This window comes from Eubalaena glacialis, chromosome 19 (genome assembly GCF_028564815.1).
Source record: "Eubalaena glacialis isolate mEubGla1 chromosome 19, mEubGla1.1.hap2.+ XY, whole genome shotgun sequence".
Taxonomy (NCBI): domain Eukaryota; kingdom Metazoa; phylum Chordata; class Mammalia; order Artiodactyla; family Balaenidae; genus Eubalaena; species Eubalaena glacialis.
In genome coordinates, this window is record NC_083734.1 from 42,237,829 (window position 1) to 42,258,670 (window position 20,842).

The window sequence follows — 20,842 nt, forward strand, 5'->3', positions numbered from 1 at the left end:
GGCACTCGGTGAATATTTGTTGCACGAATGGATGAAGGTCAAATGAGACAATGTGTGATGTGCTTGACAAGGCTCTTCAGGCCCCCCCCCCCCCCGCCAATCCCATGAGCCCTGTTCAGATCTGTGTGCATCAGACCACCTTCTGCTCAACTCATTTGGCTTCCCTGAGAAGGGGTGGCTGTGGTCCAAACACCCCAACCATCTGTTCATCTCTCACTGGCCTCCTCCTTGTCCTGCTTGGTGTTCTGGCCATCTGGGCCGGTGTCTTAGCCCCCATCCTGGGTTGGAGGCGCCCTGAGGGCAGGAACGGCTTCTGGCCTGCCTCTGTCTACTCCCAGCACCTGCCCCGGGGTGTCACATCACTTACAGGTGATTTATGACAAAACAAGTGAGAATAAATATTTGCAACCCCAATCACAGAAAAAGTACTTATCTTTCTAACACATAACGAGCTCCTAGAAGTTATTATAAAAGAACAACCATTCAATAGGGAAAAAATGGGTGAAGGCCAGGCACAGAAGTATTTTCCATGTCACAGAAAATAAAAAGTGGCTCTAAATAAATTCCCTCATCTCCCCCCCCCCCCAATTCTTATCCTCCCGCCCGGGCCCGCTGGCTGCCCTGACCGGGACAGTCTGGTCAGCTTCCAGGTCAGGAGGCCAACATGAGCGTTGCACCAAGGAGTTCCAGTCCAGAGGCCAAGAAACCGTTCGTGGGGCTCAGATCTGCTCACCGACGGTTTGTTAGTGCCTCTGTGTGTGAGCCAGGCACTGCTTATGGCACATTCCTGGTCACAATCTCATTTTACCTTTACAGTACCCTGAGGAAGTGTTATCACCCCCAAGTCTCAGAGGGGAGAGAGGCTGCCTGACTCACCCACGATGCTTCCAAAGGTCTTCCAAGGGCAGAGGTCTTCCCCCGAGGCCAGGCAGCCAACTGTCAGGCACAACCCTTGGCTCATCCATTCTTCTCTCTGGCAATGATTTGCTGAGTGCCTCTGACAAGCCAGAGCTGTTAAGAGTTTGGGGTTATAATAACAGATCTCTGTTGTAGATTTACAGGAGAACATTGAAAGTACTCATCGTCAGGGAGAATATACAGCCTTTAGGGTCACTTTCTAGTAATCGGTTCTAGGCCCTTGCTGCTCAAAGTGCGGTCTGTGACCAGCAGCATCCGCATCGCCCAGGAGCTGGTGAGAAACGCAGGATGCAGGCACCAAGTCAGACCTCCGGTCTTAGTTTGATGGGGCTGCCAGGGCTGCCAAAACAAAATGCCGCCGGCTCGTGGCTTAAAGAACTGAAATGTATTTTCTCACCGTTCTGGAGAGACTGGAAGTCCCCGATCAGGGTGCCAGCGTGGCAGGGTTCCGGGGAGATCCCTCTCTTGGCTTGCAGATGGCGGACTTCCCTCCCTCTCCTCATGTGTTAGAGAGAGAAAGAACAAGCGCTCTGGTGCCCCCTCTCATGGGGGAGCTAATCCCAACAAGAGGGCCCCACCCCTCCTGACCTCTTCCTAACCTCTTCCTAACCTCATTGGCCCCAGAGGCCTCCCCTCCCACTAGGGCTTCAAGACACGAACTTTGGGGGCACAATTTCAGTCCGTGACCCCTTCTGAACCAGAATCTGCATTCCAGTAAGGGCCACAGGGGAGCCCTGTGCACATTAAAGATTGAGAAGCACTGATTTTGTAAGTCACACACACTGGAAAAGAAATGGCACTGGGTGGTCAATGTGTACATATTACTCTGTATGCTTTCTGGGGAAGATTACACTGGCTTCCTGGGCCACACTAACAGCTATGAGGCATAGAGAACTGTGTGTGTGCCAGTCCCTTGGCTGAGCACTTCACACATTTCATGTTACTTCTCATGATAACACTGTGAGATAAGTATCTCCGTCCCATTTTACAGAAGAAGAGGTTGAAGCTGACAAGAGGCGAGAGTAGCCTGCCCACGGCCTTACGGGGGTCTACGCTAAGGCCAGGCCTGCAACTCCTCTCCCACGTCAGTCAGTGATGTCGGTAAAGGTGGTCCCCCGACCAGCAGCATCCTCAGCCCCTGAGAACGTGTTAGAAAAACACATTCGTGGGCCTCAGAGCTCGAGACCCACTGAACCACAAACTCCGGAAAGAGATCCCGGCACTCGGTTTCATTTACGGTTGACGTTGCGTCTGCATGGCTGTGCACGGGTTTTTTCCGGGCGCAGACCACCTTTCTCTTGCACTGTGGTGAGTGAAAAAAGAGCCAAAGCCAAACCACACAGAGACTAACGCACGGGGCAGTCAGCTTCCGCTCATTGGGCTTTCTTCCTAAACAAGAAAACCGCCGCGCCCAACGCTGCCCAGTGAGAAATCGTGAAAAGTTCCCCATACTACTGCTTTCTCTCTGCCTCCTACTAGTCTTACTGCTTTCTGAAAAAGACCACTAACACCCATAAACCTATACACTTCGACCTACAAGAAAGAAACCAACACAGGAAACTGCGAGAACACTACCGACGAAACAAAGAGAGCACAAATCCGAACACTTCCACTCCCCAAACGTGAAAAACTCCACTAAACAACGGAATAACAACCCAAAAAAATGAAACACGGGTCTCTCTTTTCTTGAACTTGAGATATTTCTCCCCAGAGGGGTGCACCAGTCCTGGAAACACTGCAATACCAGGTCGATGCGTGGAGTGGACGGAGCAAGCTCCCACTCCAACTCCTAGCTCCAAAAATCCGTTTAATATGTTGTTCTCGGGTAGAGAACGTATCAGATATTAAACTGATAAGAACAGATACTACACTTGATCTTAGCCAAAAGGCCGAGAAGCGATACCCAGCCACCTGCCATCGCTGTCACCGTCCTCCTCTCATCCATATTCGACTCAGTGTGACCCCTGTCACTGCTCACTCGAGGTCTCACTTCCTTTGCTTCAGTGACAGTACTGTGGGTGGCACCACACCACACTCTCGTGAAGAGTTTTTATTCTCTACATCGTGGAAGAGGAATTCTGTACCTGCGGTAGCTTCGTCGTCCTCGGGCTGAAGCGCCATTTTCAATTTGCATGCCCCGCCCTTTCCGCGCGGGTAGGTGTAGCCGCGCGGGTTGATCTGCCCCGTCCTCGGCACCGCCTCTGCGCGCATGAGCGGAGGCTGGGCTGGGGCGGACCTCTTCTTTGGCACCAGCTCTCGCGTAAAGACAGAATTCAGGGGAATTGGGGTTGGGAGAGTAGAGGAGGGCGTCTGTGGAATTGATTTGCAGCAGACTGGTCCGAGTACGAAAAACGTCATCTGGTCTTCACTGTGAAGACAATAGGGTCCCACGGGCTGGCTCTGTCCAGGCCGAAGACCCAGTCGAAGGCTGGGAGTCCGGGAGTGCCTGTCCGGTGTCGCCTGGCAGGGGCTGCAGAGAGAACTTGGGACCCGAGATCGCGCCCTGCGAGCACTGCTGCCCTGGTTGTCAGGACCCCCGCCCTGCCCCCGCTGCAGGCCACTAGGGCAAACTCCTTCACCTCCAGAGCCTTAATTCCCCAGCTGAGAAGTGGAAACCTTAGTGCCTACCGTGTGGGGCTGAGGGAGTATAAAGGGAGCTAATGAGGCGACCTTGGTTTGGTAGTCTAGAATGTGGGCCCTAGTGTCCAACGAGGTCCCAGTGAAGGCGTCATGGCTGTGACACTGAAACAACTGAGCAACTGTATTGCCTGTAACAACACAATAGGCAACATCTATTGTTTGGGCCGGGCTTTGCGCTAAGTGCTTTCCTTATATCAGACTTTCAAAGTTTACCTACAGATGGAGCGGTTGACACAGAGAGGGTGAGCAACTTTGCCCACGACTACACAGCTAGTTAGCGGAAGAGGTCGGATCCATCCATGAAGAGCACGGGACCTAGAAGAGGGCACCAAAAGAAAGAGAAGCTGTTCTTGTGTGTCCCGCCCACTATGAGAGTAAGTGTTGCTGAGCCTGACACACAGGTCTGTCTGAAGAGAGACAGGAACAAGCTGTCTGGTGCAGCGGTTAAGAGCAGACACTTGGAACACCTAGTCTCTAATCCCTCTCTACCTGTTAATGATCATGTGACCTGGTGCGTGACTTGGCCTCCCCGCTTAACCGTCTGTCTTCGATGTAGCCACATTATCTGTAAATTGGAGATAAGGAGATGAGAAATTATTAGACATAATCTTAAGAATTACGAGACATGCCCGGAATATGGTATTCCTGTAAGTACCAAACATACGGGAAAATATCGCAGGCAAGTCACTTCTCTGTAGCTTACCCTCTTCATCTAGAAAATGAGAACATTAACATATAGTCCTGTGCTTACTCTTCCCTCATTCACCTGGTTTTATTTTACTCCATAGCACATATCACCTGACATCTTATACATTTATTTGTTTATTGCCTTCTAGCCTAATAGCATGTAAGCTCCAGAGCAGGGAACTTGGTCCGTTTTGTCCACATTTATCTCCTCAGTGTTTAGAATAGGGCCTGACATATACTAGACACTTAGTATATTTTGGTTGAACACATGAATGTGTAAATATTAAATAATGCGATTTGTCCATACAGAAAGAGATTAGCAGACCTCCTGGCTTGTGGTAATTATTACGACCCTCCCTGTGTTTCACTACATTTCTGCTTGCTTCCATGTTTTATCAGGTCATCTTGTGCTCACCAATTTAGCTTCCTAGGTATTTTGATCTTTAGAATGAGGTACCTTGGATTGCAGACACGCATGTTCTGTCATTGCAAAGGAGTATCTCCCTTTGTAAATTAACGACTTAGCATTCTAATTCACGCACCAGCTTCTTGTGAGTTTGGTTAGTGTGAGTCAGTACCCCTCAGCCAGCTCACATCCATGTGTACAGACCAAAGTGCCTATAAAAGTTCAGGCAACACCAGGACGTGGCTGGCTGGTGAGCCTTTGTCCAAGTGTCCTACAGTCTCACTATGGACCCAGTTATCATTGTTGCCAGGGAGTTGGAAATGGTAAGCCAGAGACAGGGACTGGAAGAGCACAGATAGCCTTCTCAACCAGTGCCTGTTTCCCGCAGCCTTGCCCAACCATCATGTTATCTAACTTTTGCATAATATCCAATGTTATCTCTTTCTATGAGCAAGGTTGTACAGCTTTTCATGTGCTTGAGATCCATTATTATTTTCTGTGAACTGCACGTTCCTATCCCCTGCCCACCGTCTTTTGAACTGTTGATCTTTTTGTGTTTCCATCTCTAACCTACTTCACATTTGTCCTAGTATTCGAGTTCAGGTATAGATCTGACTTTATTTTGTCTGGATGGCTACCCAGTTGTCCCAATATCATATATGAAATAGTCCATCTTCTCATCAGTTTCAGATGCCAACTTTATCATATTAAAAAGTGTGTGTATATACATATATATATATATATATATATATACACACATACATATATATATGTATGCGTGTGTGTGTGTATATATATATATATATATATATATATATATATATATATATATATTGGACTTCTCTTTTTTTAAAAAAATCTTCTGATATCCTGTTTTTAAGAGTCTTGATTCAACTGATTCTCTGGTATCACACCTTAACTCTGTGCCTGTCACTGTGTGGGTCCTGGGATCACACAGGTGAACAGGACCTTGTCCCCGTGGTCAGCAAGGGGCATCTGCCGTGTTCTTCCATTCCTCTCCTCTGGCTGCCACTCAACCACGTCCACCGCTCTTTGCTGCCGGGGAAGCCTTGCACACTCAGATAAGGTCTGCCCACGCCAAGGCTGCCAACTCCAAGTGCTTCTAAGTGTTCCATCCCTGGGCATCAGAGGTCTGCTGGGTGCCCTGCCGGCTGGGGAGGACAGCCTCTTCAAGTCCAGGCCTCACTGTATCTGTTTTTCCTGGCCCTGCAGCCGCCCTGCCTTCACCTCAAGTTTTACCCTGACCTCTTGGACAGCTCCCTCAGATTCTTTTCATCACTTGTCAGCTTTCCCTAGTTGAAGAGACAGGGAGGGAGACACCATTTTGTTTTCTCTGACCTCCTCTCCCTTCTCTCTGACCCCGCCCTCTCGCCCTCAATTCTCCTTTCTCCCGCCTTCTCCTTTTTCCCAGCCACAAAACAAAAGCTTTCGCTTTTATGACTAGGAACAGAACTGGATCAGTCTGTCTGACTTTGCAGTCGGAAAGGGAGATTGTTTTCCCCAGCAACGTGATCAGGGGTGTGCGTGGACCAGCAGACCGTCTGCTCCTCACCCCCCCCCGCCCCCACCCCGAACGTGCCCGGGGTCCTGGCGCTACAACAGAAGAGTCTGTGTGCTGGAGAGCAAGTTTCCTGTCCAGCTAGACTGGATCCATCAAACTCAGTTAGACTCGACCAAGACCTGGGCTTTTCAAAACTTGCCTGCCATTACGGAGGCCAGCAAATCCCCACATTTTCTTTTTGGTCTTTCAACAGCCCCCAACAGAAGGCGTCACACTCCATAGTGATGCCTGATTTTGTCCATTCCAAGATGCCCATCTTTTCCGCATCTTTACATCTCAGAAACCAGGATGCGTCTTACATTCGATGCCCGGAGAAAGCACTGTCGCTGTTTACATCGCAGCACGTCTTTCTTGGCTTCTTTCGTCCTGTCTTTCTTAGGGCTAGGTAAAATAACGGTACCTCTCACAAAAGATGGCATCTTAAATTCGTGAACTACTATAATAATAAAAGCCTCTGTTTATTGAACCCGACGTGTGACATGGATTATTTCCTTCCATCATCACAACACCTCTAGGATGGAGGTGTTATTACCCCTACCCTGCAGGGGAGGAAACCGATCAGAGCGGTAGAGCCGCTAGATCACATTCGCACGCCTGATAAATAATGCAGCCGGTATTTCATAAGATTTACCCGGCCCACGCTTCTAACTCTACTCGCCGTTCTTTCCACAACAAAAGATCCTGGGTCTTGTATAATAACAAGCTCTATTAAAAATGCAATGTGCAAGGTGCTACAATCAGTTAACAGCACGGGAAGTTCCCTGAGGGCTGATATGAGTTAAAATCCAAATTGACAGGGGTGGAGTGGGCTACGGAGTAGAATCTAGAGCTGGAAGGAGTTCTGAGGTCAGAGGTGGGGTTGGGAGAGGCAGCGTGCACAGGGAAGGCATGAGAGGGGCTCAGAAAGGGAGATGAGAATTGGGAGGGCGCAGTCTTGGCAGATTTGCCCTGAAAAATCCCTCCTCTCGCGCAGGAGGACTGGCTCAGAGGGTTGGAAACAGTTCCCCAGATTCAGCCCAGCCCACCTCCCCCACCCTGAGGGTCTCCACAGCTGAGCCCTGTTCTTTCTAAGGTAGGAGGACAGTAAGAGGGAAATCGAGGGAGGGAGAGATACCAACAGGAACCCACTTCCTCTTTTGCCCATTTAATGACTGAGGCGGTCAAGTGCCTTTCCCTTTCTCGTTCTCTTAAAATGGGTACTTTCCACCTAAATGTTTGCAGAATTCGTTTATAGGAAGATAAATGTGCTGTGAAAATAAATGTCCAGTGACAAGCCTCCATTTCATTTTTTGTCTCTGGAGACCCTTGTGTATCTGTTGTTGCAAATGACATCCCTGGGTGCCAGGACGACGAGAAGGGAGTAGCAGCTCTTTGAAAAAGGAAGAAAGAGATCTAGCAAGGCTCAGGTCCCACTGGCCCCTCAGCAGAGCTGGGGCACCCCTAGCAGCTGGCCATAGCCAGATGCCCACTGTGACGGCGGGCACTTCCCAAGCATCCTGTAGTGTCTTCCAACAACCTTCAGAGGAAAGGCTCAGAGACGCTGAGTGACCTGCCCAAGTTCCCCCAGGTAGTCGGTGACACAGGCAGGATTGAACCTGAGTCTGTTTGACTCCAGAGCCCTTAGACGACTCCACTAGACCGGCTGCCTGAATTGACAGACTCTCTGTTTGAGGTTCAAACTCTCTGTTTGAACCTGTTTTCAGGTTCAAGGGCTGCACCCTGCACCCTCCCTCCACCATCAACAGTGTTTGAGGCTGAGGCTGGGTCGAAGCCCCTTCTTCACCTACACCCCTCCCTCGCTTCCAGTTGGACTCAGCCTCTGCTGTTTCTAGAAAAATTTATATCTTTGGGGAAAGACCAACAGTCTACCCAGTCCCTGCCCCCAGAAGCCCTCCTGGGCTTCATGAAACGACCCCCTCCCCTGGCCACTCCACCTCCTGGACACCCAAGGAGTTCAAAATGAGTCTCCCCAGAATGTGCCACTTTGGCCTGGGGTTATTTGAGTTGAAGGCAATGGAGGCCCCAAAGACACAGGAAGGGCTTTTTACCGCCCCCTCAACTGCCTAAAAGAATTTAGATAGGGGGCCTGGCTCAGAGAGAGTTATTATCAGAGACAACTTTTATCTGAGAGACCCGTCTGCATAGCAGGGCAAACATCCCGTTACCAAACGTCTGCCCTTCTTTTTGTCCGGTGACTCACCCTTCTCTGCTTTGAAGCCCTAGGCCCTTATCGCATTCCTTAGCTCAGGATGGCATATAAGCCTCCGCTGCCCTTGGGTCTCATATCCTTATGGGATCCCTGAACATATGTAATTATACTTGTTTTTCTCCTATTAGTCTGTCTGATGTCAATTTGGTCATTAGACCAGCCAAAGAACCTAGAAGGCTAGAGGACGAATTTTTCCTCCCCAACAGGATGCAAATCAGGTAGGATAATAAATAATACCAACCTGTAGCTGAGCAATTTTATATTTCATTTCACATACTTCTCATCCATTGACCCATGTGGTCCTGTGTGAACCCCCCCGTGAGGAAGGTAACAAGGGCTACCCTTCTGGTTTTCCAGGCAAGGAAACTTGAGGCCCAGAGAGGTAAGCTGAGTCCAGGGTCAGAGGAAGAGAGAGAGGGTAGGCTTGAGCCCAGCATATTAAATCCCCAGAACCAGGGTACTTTCTAATAAGCCACTTTGCCTTCACAGAGCTCAGACCCCCGTGAGAGCTGGCTGGATCTCGTATTTTCTTTTTCTTTTTTTCTTTCGTGGCCGCACCACGCGGCATGCGGGCTCTTAGTTCCCCAACCGGGGATCGAACCTGTGCCCCCTGCAGCGGAAGCGCGGAGTCCTAACCACTGGACCACCAGGGAAGTCCCTGTATGTCCTTGAGTCAGCACAGCGGGGGAGACGGAGGACTGAGGGAGGAGGGAAGGGAGGGGTCAGCAGAGGGCCAGATGAGGAGGCTGGAATCCTGGGAAGGGCAGGAGAAAGAAACCAGAGAGAAAAGCCAGACCACTTGGGAATTGTCCCCGGGGTCCACTGAAACTCAAGGCTAAGGTGGAAAGGTGTCTTCTACCTGCCCAGGGCCCTGGAGAGAAAGGTACTTTACAGATGCTCTCTAGGAGGCTTGGGAAGAACACCGCCCTCCTTCCCAAGGCAGGCGGGGGTGGGGTGGGGGGGGGGTGGGGGCTGCCCAGTTGCCCCGGTAGCGGCCTCATTGTGAGGTGGTTCTGGTCACAGGCCAGGGGGTTGAGGTGGGAGGAGACGGAAGTGGCGGGGGCAGTGGCAGCCTCCTGGGCTCTGCCTGCCCCCAGCCCCTGCCTGGGGCCTTCTGTCACCGCCACCACCATGGGCAGTGCGTACCACTGGGAGGCCCGTCGCCGGCAGATGGCTTTGGACCGGAGGAGGTGGCTGATGGCCCGGCAGCAGCAGCAGCAAGAGCAGGTGCATGAGAGGGGCCCCGTTCACCAGGGTCCTTCCGGGGACACGGAGGGGACGGGGAGGGAAGACGGACCCCAAGGAAGCCGTCTATTACCTGGTGAATGTTGTTTTGCTTGGGCTGGAGGAAAGCAAGGTCCTTCGATGTCTTGGATGGCCCGTGTGTGTGTGTGTGTGTGTGTGTGTGTGTGTGTGTGTGTGTGTGTATTGGGGTGACTCAGCTTTGCTGTTGTACTAGGCTGAGGCCTCATGGGGGATTGAGGGGTCAGGCTCGGGAGGTTTTAAAGCTGCGCTGTCCAACAGGGCGGCCACCAGCCCGTGTGCTATATAGCCCTTGAGACGTGGCTAGTGAGACCGAGGAACTGAATTTTAAATGTTACATACATTTAATTTATTTAAATATACTCTTTAAAACAAATTTTCATTTTACGTACTGGAACATTTTTAAGTATGCTCGGAACAACGTGGATATGTGAATCTACTTTTTCGACTGTAAATTATCTGAACTCTAAATATAGATCAAATATTTTAAATCAAAATGTAGTGTCTAAATTAAGATGTGCTGTTGAGTATAAAATGCCCTCTGGGTTTTGAAGACTTAATACAAAAACAAAGACTATAAACTATCTCATTAATATTTTCATATTGGTTTTACGTTTGGGCTGTATTGGGTTGAATAAAATATATTATTACACTTAGTTGCACCTATTTCTTCTTACTTTGTTATGTGGCTAACAGCGTATTTTAAATTATATATGGCCCTCGTTATATTTCCATTGGACAGTGCTGTTTCAAAGCATGGGCAAGAGATTATTCTTTACCCTCTGGCACTGCAAACGGTTTTCAGTGCGCGCGCAGCTCCCAAGCTAGGAGGTAGGCGGCCAGAGGCCGCTGTTTCCCGGGCAGGGGCTGTGCCGGGGGACACTGTTGCTATAGAAACGGTCCTTGGGTGTGGGTGGGTGAGGGGAGAGAGCTCAGGCTCCAGCCTCAGCCTCCAACTCCAGGGAACAGAGACCCTCCAGCCACCTCCACCTCTGGATTCCCTTGCCTTGCTCCCCTCAGTGTCTCTGGCGGGGGCGGGGGGTGACTGGGTGGGGAGGGAGGAGGATGCCACTTGCGGGGCGCTTCCTGACAGGAACTGAAGAAACTCCAAGAAGAGGAACGGCAATCTGAAAAACAACCCCAGCCACCTCGGGAGTCGCCGCAGGAGTCGCAGCCACCGCCGGCGCCATCACAGTCACCACCCGCGCAGCCTCCGCCTCCGCCTCCGCCTCCGCCTCCGCCTCCGCCTCCGCCTCCGCCTCCGCCTCCGCCTCCGCCTCCGCCTCCGCCGGTACCCGAGCGGCCGCCGCCGCCGCCTCAGCCAAAGCCACAAAATGCCCAAGACCCTCTTACTCAGCGCACCTCCCGGTACATTCTCCAGGATTGCCAAAGGCCAGGCCCCCACAAGGACAGATTCCAAGGAGGGGTGATGAACCCTCAAGGTCCAGGTAAGTGAGATGCCCGGGAGCGGGAGACAGTGAGGAGAGAGCCCCTGGCTATAGTCCACAATCCACATCTGTCACCCCACCCTTTGACCCTCCCTGGCACCCTTCACCTTTACTTGGGGAGGGGGGGTCACTCTCTGAGCGGATTTGCACCAAGCGAGAGCTGCAGAGAAACCCGCTGACTTCCGCAGAGGGTGGCTCAGAAGTTGTCGGTCCCTTCTCCAGGGTGAGGGTGACAGACGGGGTCGGGGCGGCCAGGAGGGTGGGATAGGAGGTGTAGGCTTAGCAACGGATATCCTGAGCCCTGGGCGCCGGGGGGGGGGGGGGGGGGAGGGGGCGGGTCTGGAACAGGGAAGCACCGGTCGGCTTCCTAGTGGAGAATTCTCAGTGGGGGCTGGGACTTTTTGCCTTGCCCCAGCTAGGGGCCTTGGCCTGCCCCCAGACACGTGGTAAAGAGTCCAGCTGTGGCATGTGCCATCCTCAGGAACTGCCAGATGAGTAACGTGTGCTCCGTTTCATCATCAGGTTTCAGGAAATCTAGCCCAGATACACACACCAAGTACCCACGATTCACGGTGAGACGGCCTCAGAGTGTGAAAGGCAGCTAGAGTCTGGCTGCGTGTCTGAGTGTGCTTGCGTGTAAGTGCAGGTGGAGTCTAGAAAGGCTTCCTTGGCAGGAATCGGGAGAGGGGACTGAAGTTATTCAGTCACTTCTGGATGGCCCGTTCCTCCATTCCACGCCCCCATAAAAATGTCTCTGTAGGCCCTGTTGCTCAGCACTCAGTATAAGTGAAGGAGCTGACGATCTAGTTGGAAAGATAGGACAGGTGCCAGAGAAGCAAAATCAAGGGGCCGTTTGAAATGCTGATCGGGGGTAGAGCCAGCTGGAGCGGGAGGACGGTAAGACGTGAAGTCAGAGGTGGTGGTCTCCGTCAGGTGGTCTCCGATCACCACTCTCTGGTAGCACGACTCAAATCTCTGAGCCTCAGCTGCCCCACCCGTAAAATGAGACTGATAATACCACCTCCTCAATAGAGGTGTCACGACGACTGAATTAAAAGGGAAAGCATCCAAAGCACTTAGCTGACAGCCTGGCTCACTGTGGACCGTCAAACCCAGGGAGACTCTTTTTTGAGAGTCTTGAGAATTACATAAAACAGGATAAGCTTTGGAAAGAAGCTTTTTTTTCCTGACTCAGGTGCACAGGATGGGAGAACCTGATCCTGGCCCTTTAAGAGGAGGACGGGGCTGCTACATTTCACCTCCATTACTCTGGCTTCAGAGGGCCTAAGACAATGTTCTGAAACCAGCAGGCCCAGGAGCTGCTAACTAACCCGTTTTGCCTCCTGTGTCTCCCTCTTCTCAGTCAACGAATTACATCCAGCAGTGGTGATTCAGAGACAGACCCCCCCCAAGACCCCACTGGCCATCAGCAAACATCAGATGAGCAGCCCCACCTTCTTACCTCCCAGCAACATCTCCACTTCAAAAGCCAACCCCTCCTGATCCACTCTGGCAGGGGAGGCTAGCTGGGAATAACACGTGATTTCTTCCCGGAAAGAATCAAGACCCCGGCTGGGCTCCGTGAGACCGAGATGAGGGAGAGGGGGCAGGAAGACCCACCAAGAGGATGGAGAGGGTGCGAGAAGAAAGTGGAGGGCGATTCCATGCTTCTCCAGGCAAAGCCAATGGGAGAACTTGGCCTTGGGCCCCCCCCAGGTCTACAGCTCCACCACTGGCCCTTATTTAGCAGCGATAGGCCTGCTGGGGGCTCAGGTTTATGACTCTCACTGGAGCCACCAGCCCGTCCTCCTGGCCGACGCTTATTGAGATGCATCTGGGGAAGCGGGGGTTGCATCACACCAGAGCGGACCTGGGACCTGGGGCAGCATCAGGAAGAAGTGGCAGGCAGGGGCCTCCCCCAAGTCCAGTGTCACGCCTGGTCCACTGTGGGCACTCCGCTGTTGAACGGACGATGGTTGGAAGGGATGGAGAGAAAGAACTCAGAGGAAAGGAGGACTGTAGCCTCAGGCACAGGACACCGGACCTTGGGAAGAGGGGGACTCGCCCCCGCAAATCCACAGGCCTCTTCCTCCCTGGGTCTCAGCCTTTCCATGTAGCAGAGACAACCAAGAGGCTCTGGAGGCCCCAGGCATCCCCCTCACCACTTCCTGAAACTGACACCTGGGGTCCCCCAGCCCCGCTCCCTCTTCCACTCTTGACCGGTCAGGGGGGTGCCTGGGTCCTTTCACTGCAGCATCGCCTTTGGGTGAGACTGAAGGCGCCTCTCAGCGCAGCGTTTCCTGAGAGGAGCAGTTGGGGGAGGCGAAGGAGCGGGGGCGCACAGAACAGGAGCATGAACGTTGGGAGGGACTCAGAGATACACAACGAGGGAAAGGGAGAGGGCGAGCTCCCCGGGAGCGGTCTCCCAGAAGGCACGGAGGCAGGGCGTGTTCCCGAGGGGCTCAGGGACCGGCGAAGAGACCCTGAGGCCCACTCGGATATTAAGAAACAGGCTGTGAGATGGGGAGCGTCCACCAGCTCCCTTCCCACTCACAGGAGCCTTTTATTTTCCTTTCTTAAACATTGTTAAGCACAGTTCATTGACTCCAATATAAGTCCATTACATTTGGCGAACTCCACCCAGCGCGAGCTCCAGCCTGGCCCTCGTGGACTTCCGTGCTCTTACCAGCGCCACCTCGACGCCAGTCACCCAGGCGTGAAAGCGCGCAGACAGCACGAACGCCTTCCTTCCCCTCATCCCCCCCGGCCGGCTCCTCACCCGGTTCTGGCCCCACGTCCCCTTCTCCGTCCTTCCTACTGCAAACTCAGCTTTCCCTGCTACTCAAGCTCACCTCTCTGCCTGTCTGAGTGATGGGAACCGTAACCGCCTTTAGTGAGCAAACACAATTCCTGCTCGCCTAAAGAACCCGGGGGTGGCCTGGGGCTTCGCGTCTCGTCTGAGTGACAGCAAAGAGGGGACGGCCTAGACCAGTCCCGACTGATACGCAGCTCCAGACTGTCAGTGCCCGAAGGAGAGCACAGGCCTCTGGGAGCAGAGGGTGCCCTGGGCTGGGCTGGGGGTGCAGCGGAACCCAGCAGTTCGGCTTCACCTCTGCAGGTTTCCAGCGGGAGAGCAGCTGCACCCACCGTTTGACCTGCCTGTGTCCACTCACATGGGCTCAGGCTTGTGGCCTCCTTCGATAAAAACCTTTTAAAATGACTCTGGCTTTGTCTCTGTTTTTCCTGTGCAGGCCCAGGGGGTGCCCGGTGCCTCCCTTCCTTCCCCTCCCCTCCTACTTTGCTTCCTGCTATGAAGAGAATAATAAAACTGCTTTCTGGAGAGGAGAAGCTTTAGCTGCAGAACAGCTCTGACTTCCCGGGGACCCAGGCAGTCTTTAACCAGGAAGGCTGCAGAGCCAAAGGGCCTTGGCCAATCTTGCTGTCAGATGGATGGGTGGGTGGGTGGGGGGGGGGGGTGGGGGGGGACAAGTTACCAGGCGAGAAGCAGGCCATCACCATCACTCTGTCACACGACCAAAGCAGGGCGGCATAGGAGAGCACCTACGGTTCCCTAAAAGGCCCTGGGGACAACACTGGCTGTCCCCCAAGTCACTTTCTCATTACCAGGTGGAGAACTTGGAAAGGATCCGTGTATTAAAAGCCAGACAAAATGAAAGCTTTCTCCACATTCAGGCAGAAGGAAGGTCTTCCCTGGACGAGCTGGGCAACCAAGGTGCTCAGCACCGGAAGTGTGGGGGCCGCTCCGTGCCTCTGAGGCAGCTCTGAGGAAATGTCAGGTCAGACTTTCCTCAGGACCAAGGGGAATATCTGGTGCTGGCCTCGAGAAGAACCAGGCTTCCGTTCCTGTGGAAATCAGAGAGGGTGTGAGGCTGTGTGTGTGTGTGTGTGTGTGTGTGTGTGTGTGTATGAAGTTAACGTCCACAGAAGGCTTCCTCTGCTGGGGGTGAACAGGGGGAGGGTATGATAAAGCAGGGCTTTTCCTCTGGCAAAGTCACTCTCGTCCTGTTGGGTGCCACGGAGTGGTGGGAGATACAGACCAGGCCGGCAGGTGGCCGGAGCTCGACGACAGCAGACAGGTCACGGCGGGCGAGGGACCAGCAAGTGGGGCTTGGATGTGTTTCCCCGGCAGTCCACGTATTCGTAGCTCTGGAAGACCAGCTGCTCTGAACGGCTCAGGTAGGAACAGGTCAGGGTGCCCCTGGAGAGGAAACAGGGCTTTTTTTTTTTTCCAAAAAAAAAAAACAAACCAGTTTTATTTTGAAGATTACAGAACTTGAGCCTTGACCCCACCCAGCTTCCACTTCCACCGATCTAAGGATCTGCAGTTGGGGTAGGAGTGAGACAAGGAAGTAGGGAGGGGAGGGGAGAGACCTGGCGCGGCAGAGGAAAGCAGTAAGATGGCGGCGGAAGTGCTCACGCCACCCTAGGCCTGGGCTTCACTGTCTTTACTCCTCCACACCACAAGGGTCTGGGAAGAAGAGGAAAGCCCCGGCCCTGCTCTGCTCTCCGGGGAGGGCTGGCTTCCTCCGACCAAACCCGGCCCTTCCTTCTGCTCCCCACTCCGCCGGAGCACCTGGGACAGCTGCCCCCCGCCCAGGGTTCCGGGCAGATCTGTGGCTGTCACGTCAGTAGCTCACAAGCAAGGTGGGCCTTAGGGGAGGGGCTGGACCTGCGACGGCCAAGAGCCGACACAGACTCACGGGATTCGCTGCGATGACTCTCCTCCCACGGGGGGGCAGAAGTGGGAGAGGGGTACCAGGGCTCCAAGCCCTACTTACTGGATGTGCAGAAGCACGTGGTGGACTTTGATTTTCAGCCAGGTACAGATCTTGCTGAGAGAGACAGAGAGAGAGAGAGAGAGAGAGAGAGGGAGAGAGAGAGAGAGAGAGAACCCGGGCCCACGTTTCACACACTGAGCAGCCTGTCAGACGGCTCGCAGGAGACCTGCAGTCCCAGCCCCCCTTGCCTCCTCTCCAGCAGGGGCCCCACGGGCCACCCCCACCCCTTCCCTCTCCCTCTGCCCAAGGTGAGCGTGTCGCCCCTGCGGCAATATCACTCCTCCAACCCCCACTGGTTTGGCCCAGGCACGGGCTGGCCTCTCCCTTAGTAGGAAACGGGTGAGTCGGGCTGAAGAGCCCGAGGTCATGTATCGTAAGCATTAACCAGATTCTAGCCTGGCTTTCATTCCAGTCCAGGTCCAAACAGGCAGGGGCTGGGGACCCTGAATGCCTGTACATTGCCGTCTTGGCCACAAGAGTGCAGGCCACATGCTGACTGCAGGGTTGGCTAAGCAATCAGAACATCTGGTGGGAATTCAAACCGGGTTCCCAGCCGGGAAAGAGGCTAAGGGAGAAGGGATCAAGGGCTACTCACTATGTGTTCTCGTCCCATATCCTGTTGGCCACCGTATACAACATCTGTCAACCAAACGGGTGTAGGGTTAGCCCCGACTCCAGCCACCCCATTCCTCCCGCCACCCGCGTCCACACACAACCGTGGGCAGGGCTGGCCAGCAAGAGGGAGTCACCTGCTCACTGGCCAAAGGGCCGATGCGGAGGAGAAGGCGGTTGGAGACCTGCCCCACCACGAGGGACAGGTGCAGAACCTCAATGGTCAGCTGGGTCACAGAGATGGGGTAGTAGTTGTTATTGGAGATGCTCAGGATATTCTGGGGAGGGAGACAGGGAAAGGAAGCGGCTAGGGTAGCACCGTCCTTGGCAAGAAGGAGTCAAACGGTTTCAAAACCCCCGCAGCCTGATTGAGCCCCACCCGCAACATGGGCCTCAGCCGCTCAGGCCCCAGGGCCAGGAGCCCCTTGGAGGGGCTCCCAATGGCGAGGGGTCACCTTTAACTGAGACAGTAAGCTTAAGACGTTAAGACGTTAAGACATTAAGCTAAGACATTAAGCTTAAGACAGTAAGACATCAAAATCCAGTCTCACCCTGCAAGGCTCTCTCTCTTCAGTCCTGCCCACCCAGGGAGTCTCAGGCACACCACCCCGACTGTGCCCAGTGATTTTCGGCTCTGGCCTCAATTCTAACCCCTCACAGTTCCAATCCTGCACAATCTGTTAGGGGGCTCATGGTTGCTCCTGCTTCTCCCCAGGCTCTGACATCCTCTGGGTGCCATAAGATCCCTGGCTACCGATGCCCAGGGTGAGAACACTGGACAAGGGCTACAGAAGAGTGTTGCCAGGAAGGTGGGGTCGGAGCCCAGGGGCACAGGCACCCACCCACCGTTATATTGAGGTGGATATCGGCCTCGTCAACAGTCACCGTGGAGGAGTTGAGGCCTACAGGCTGCACGGCGATAGTCCGGGGAAACAGGAAAAAGACGATGAGGGAGGAGGTCACCAGGCAGATGAACACTGCCAGGAACACGAAGAGCTTCCTGTGGGAAAACAGGACCCAGGGTAGAGGAGTGGAGAAGTCTGGACACCAAGGCAGCCTGGGCCGGGGGCGTTCAGACACTCTTCTCTATATGTAAGGCTCTCCTCCGAGTTCCCCCTCACAACTGTACACTTAGCTCCCCAGATGTGGAGGACCAGCCTAGGCACAGATGTGGCCCAGAGTGGGTAGGAGCACCGGATTGAGAGGCTGGCAGCCCGGCTTCCATTCCCAGCTCTGTGTACCCACTGGCCCAGCAACTCTGAACAACCCGCTTAACCGCCCTAAGCCTCAGTTTCCTTGTCTATAAAATGGAGATAATTGTACCTACCTCACACAATCTGTTATGGGCTAAGGCATGAAAAGGCACCAATCCCTGGTCCTGGCACATAGCCAAAGGCTCAACCAATGCTAGCTATTCTCACTGGAAGAAGTAAGCCCATGTGAATTTTGACAGTTCTGAATTTTAATATTCATATTCAGAACAAGACATCATCTGTCCATCTAATTTAAAATTGAGATATGCATTAAAGAGAGAGCACCTTGTTAGCATTTTCTAAGGGGCACTGCCAGATTCGGCTTCTGGTGCACTGGTGGGGGCAGGCTGGGTGGTGGCTCCCCCACGGAAGCTGAGGACCCTGGGAGGAGGTTGCAGGGATCTATGTCAAAGGACCCAGATGACAAACAGGGTCATGGGCCCCCCAGTGAAACTCAGGGCTGCCTCTGAGGTTCTGAAGTGTTCCAGAACAGAGAGCAGCTGGTTTCCCATCTCTACGGGGAACAGAACAAGCAGGTCTGAGCTGCCATAGCAAAGGAAGTTCTTAGGAAAAATCACTTCCCCAAACCAATTGCAACCAGAGCCGCTCCCTCCCTCCTGGAAGGACTTGCAGAGTCAAGAGGTCCTCTCTGTCTTCAAAAGGGAGCCATGCTTCTTGGAAGCAGTGATGCTTAGGACACCAAGAGGCCGCAGGTGGCATCTGCTGTGCCCCGAGCTTCTTAAACTAGGAAAATCCTTGGAAACAGAGAGCTAATACGTCTGAGGCCAGTGAGGCTCAGGCTTTCTGGGGGAGAACCAATGGAGAAAAACTGGGGGGGGGAAGGGGGATTGGGGGAGACAAAGAGGAAGAGCCCCCAGGGGCAATGCCTACAGAGCTGGGATAGGAAGAGGGGCTTACGTGTGCCTGGGCTTCAGCCTCTGGTCCCCATAGGGGATGAGGGCCACCAGCTGCTTCTCTAGTTCTGTAGAAAGAGGGTGAGAGGGAGGGCCAACAAGTGTCCATGACAAATGTTTCCTGTGCCAGCCTGCCAGAAGCACCCCTCCATCCCACAGAGCAGTGTCAGAAGCATGCCACCTCTGCCTCAGAGCAGGACTGGGAATACTGGGCTGTTGGCAGCTCAGCTTTGCCATCTCTAGAATGGAGGTGAGATTTTCATTAACAGGTGTGAAGAATTTCTGCACGTCACCACAAATCAGAGAAGCCCAGTTTCTTTGGAGAGGTCATTATAACTTCCTGAATCCTAAGGCAGTGCTGCTAAGAGAGCAGAGAGGCTGGAAATTCCCTGGGTTTGGGCGGTACAACCAGAGCAGGAGGGGGGTCTCTGCAGCGAGCCCAGGAAGGGTTATGCATCTCCCTGGCTAGCCTGAAACTCAGGGACTAGGAGCTGGGAGACCCAACCCCATCCAAGGAGACTCAGAGGGGCCTGGTGCTGGCCAGCTGGCTGCCAAGAGCTTTTCCTGGATCCCAGGCTACTTCCAGAGCCTGGGGCCACTCACCTCGAGGGATCTCCCCACTGCCCTGGCAGGTGGGACAAGTCACAAAGCTGACACCAGCAGCCCTTTCACAAGGCACACAGGAACAAAAAGGCTTGCTGCTGGTGGTGCTGGAGTAGCTGGCAGCCTTGCTGCCAAAGGCTGGCTCGGGGGACAGGATCGACTTGTTCTCATCCTCCCGAGAGCCCAGCTGGGAGAATGTCTCACCCATTGTTCAGGGGTATTTTTCACTGATGAGAAAAGAACAAAGTTCAGTTAGCACTGATGCCGGGTGTCACTCTGGTTTTAGGTTCTTGAGATTGGCAAGGAGCCCGACCACAATTTCAGCAAGCTCAAGCCTAAGGAAGTGAGGGTGTGGAAATTCGAGCAGTTACACACGACTCTTGGATCAGGAATCTCAATGCATTTCAACTCTTTTTTTTATTGTAGGAGAGCTCAATCGGCCTACAAGAGGGAAAAGCAAAGCAGAAGTTATTTCACTTTAAGGGACTTTCATAAGTGAAAGGCAGAGCGCTTAATTTTGTCCTGGAAAAGTTGCTGAGCTGTCATTCACTGCAAGGGAAGGAAGTTAGATAGGCCTTGGGGGCAGCAGCCAGGAGAGCCCCTTCATCCTCTGCGACAAGATGACTCTGAACATGTCTCCAGAGCACCCGGGCAGAAATGCCCGAGGCCTCCAGCCTGGGTGTGGAAGGAAAGTGTCCATTCCTGAGTCTGGGCAGGTGCTGGCGTATTAGGAAGGCAGGGATTCTTTGGAACAAGAAAGAAAAAGGAGGCTAGGCTGGCCACAGGTGTGGCTAAAAACCCTAAAATGATTGTGGAAGGGAGCATAAGCCTCTTCCGCTTGCTTTCTGAGTTGGGGTGGGAAAGAATGTCTGGGGTAGGGTGGTAGCAATTTCAGGGTCAGTCCTTCACTAGGACGAGTCACAGCTAACTCCAGATTCTTCCCAAAAGACTGGTGGCAAATGAGTGGGCAAGGTGAGCCGAACTCAGACCTTCTGGGCTTAAAATAAAGGAAGCCTCACCTGGTTTAGGTCTGAGATCCTGGGCTCCTCTCAGCTGCAGGAGGGCTAGAGATTTCTGGAGTATGTCTTTGGGGAGGAGGGCCTGTAAGGCAGGGTGGCTCCAGGGGCCACCAGTTCCCTTCCCGTAGAGTCCTGGGGACCGATTGCACCGCGTTGGAGGAGGTGGGGAGCAGCGACCCTGGCCTCCCCAGAGGCTTCACGCCCTACTCTGGGGCTCGGCCATGGGCTGCGGGGTCGGAGCGGACTGAAAGGCTAGGATTTCATTGAAGGAGGATTTTAAGTCCCACCAGACACCCCGAGAGGCCGTTAGTAGAGCTTGGAACCTGCGTGTTGGGCTAGGAGGAGGCACAGAAGGCGCCTGGGCCCTTGCCTGCCAAAGGGAAAGAAGGGAAGGAGGGTCCCGAATCGCCTTACCCCCGGGTGACCGCAGCAACAGAAACGCCTGCAAAGCAGAATCGAAAGTGCGGGAGCCGGGGTTTCGCCCCAGGC

General features: G+C 53.5%; 2 protein-coding genes, 1 long non-coding RNA gene and 1 other non-coding gene across 9 annotated transcripts; 1 reads left to right on the top strand and 3 right to left on the bottom strand.

The window, feature by feature from the left end:
* Positions 1 to 118: 118 nt before the first annotated feature.
* LOC133080056 (uncharacterized) lies at positions 119 to 3,219 on the bottom strand. Of its 2 annotated transcripts, XR_009698382.1 has the most exons (4): positions 3,003 to 3,219; positions 1,316 to 1,416; positions 877 to 1,011; positions 119 to 362 (listed from the first exon to the last, which is right to left on the bottom strand). It is a non-coding gene; the product is annotated as an uncharacterized LOC133080056 (long non-coding RNA). The 2 variants fall into 2 exon arrangements; XR_009698381.1 differs by lacking the exon at positions 119 to 362 and having other exon boundaries at positions 679 to 1,011.
* Positions 2,629 to 2,819, bottom strand: LOC133081013 (U2 spliceosomal RNA). The gene has a single exon (XR_009698688.1). It is a non-coding gene; the product is annotated as a U2 spliceosomal RNA (small nuclear RNA).
* A 5,996-nt stretch (positions 3,220 to 9,215) lies between the features above and the next one.
* Positions 9,216 to 14,373, top strand: LOC133080040 (coiled-coil domain-containing protein 200-like). Of its 2 annotated transcripts, XM_061175888.1 has the most exons (4): positions 9,216 to 9,325; positions 9,582 to 9,669; positions 10,799 to 11,153; positions 12,517 to 14,373. In XM_061175888.1, the coding sequence occupies exons 2-4, from the start codon at positions 9,613 to 9,615 to the stop codon at positions 12,654 to 12,656; spliced, it is 552 nt and encodes a 183-aa protein (XP_061031871.1). In that variant the 5' UTR covers positions 9,216 to 9,325; positions 9,582 to 9,612; the 3' UTR covers positions 12,657 to 14,373. The 2 variants fall into 2 exon arrangements, with proteins under 2 accessions (XP_061031871.1, XP_061031870.1); XM_061175887.1 differs by lacking the exon at positions 9,216 to 9,325 and having other exon boundaries at positions 9,502 to 9,669.
* Positions 14,374 to 14,785: 412 nt separating this feature from the next.
* Positions 14,786 to 20,818, bottom strand: LOC133080032 (transmembrane protein 106A-like). Of its 4 annotated transcripts, none has more exons than XM_061175875.1 (8): positions 20,768 to 20,818; positions 19,335 to 19,561; positions 18,736 to 18,799; positions 17,411 to 17,564; positions 16,702 to 16,842; positions 16,548 to 16,591; positions 15,953 to 16,006; positions 14,786 to 15,372 (listed from the first exon to the last, which is right to left on the bottom strand). In XM_061175875.1, exons 2-8 carry the CDS (start codon positions 19,540 to 19,542, stop codon positions 15,252 to 15,254), a joined length of 786 nt encoding a protein of 261 aa, XP_061031858.1. In that variant the 5' UTR covers positions 19,543 to 19,561; positions 20,768 to 20,818; the 3' UTR covers positions 14,786 to 15,251. The 4 variants fall into 4 exon arrangements, with proteins under 4 accessions (XP_061031858.1, XP_061031857.1, XP_061031856.1 ...); XM_061175874.1 differs by having other exon boundaries at positions 19,335 to 20,485; positions 20,768 to 20,804; XM_061175873.1 differs by lacking the exon at positions 20,768 to 20,818 and adding an exon at positions 20,354 to 20,755.
* Between the last annotated feature and the right edge of the window lie 24 nt (positions 20,819 to 20,842).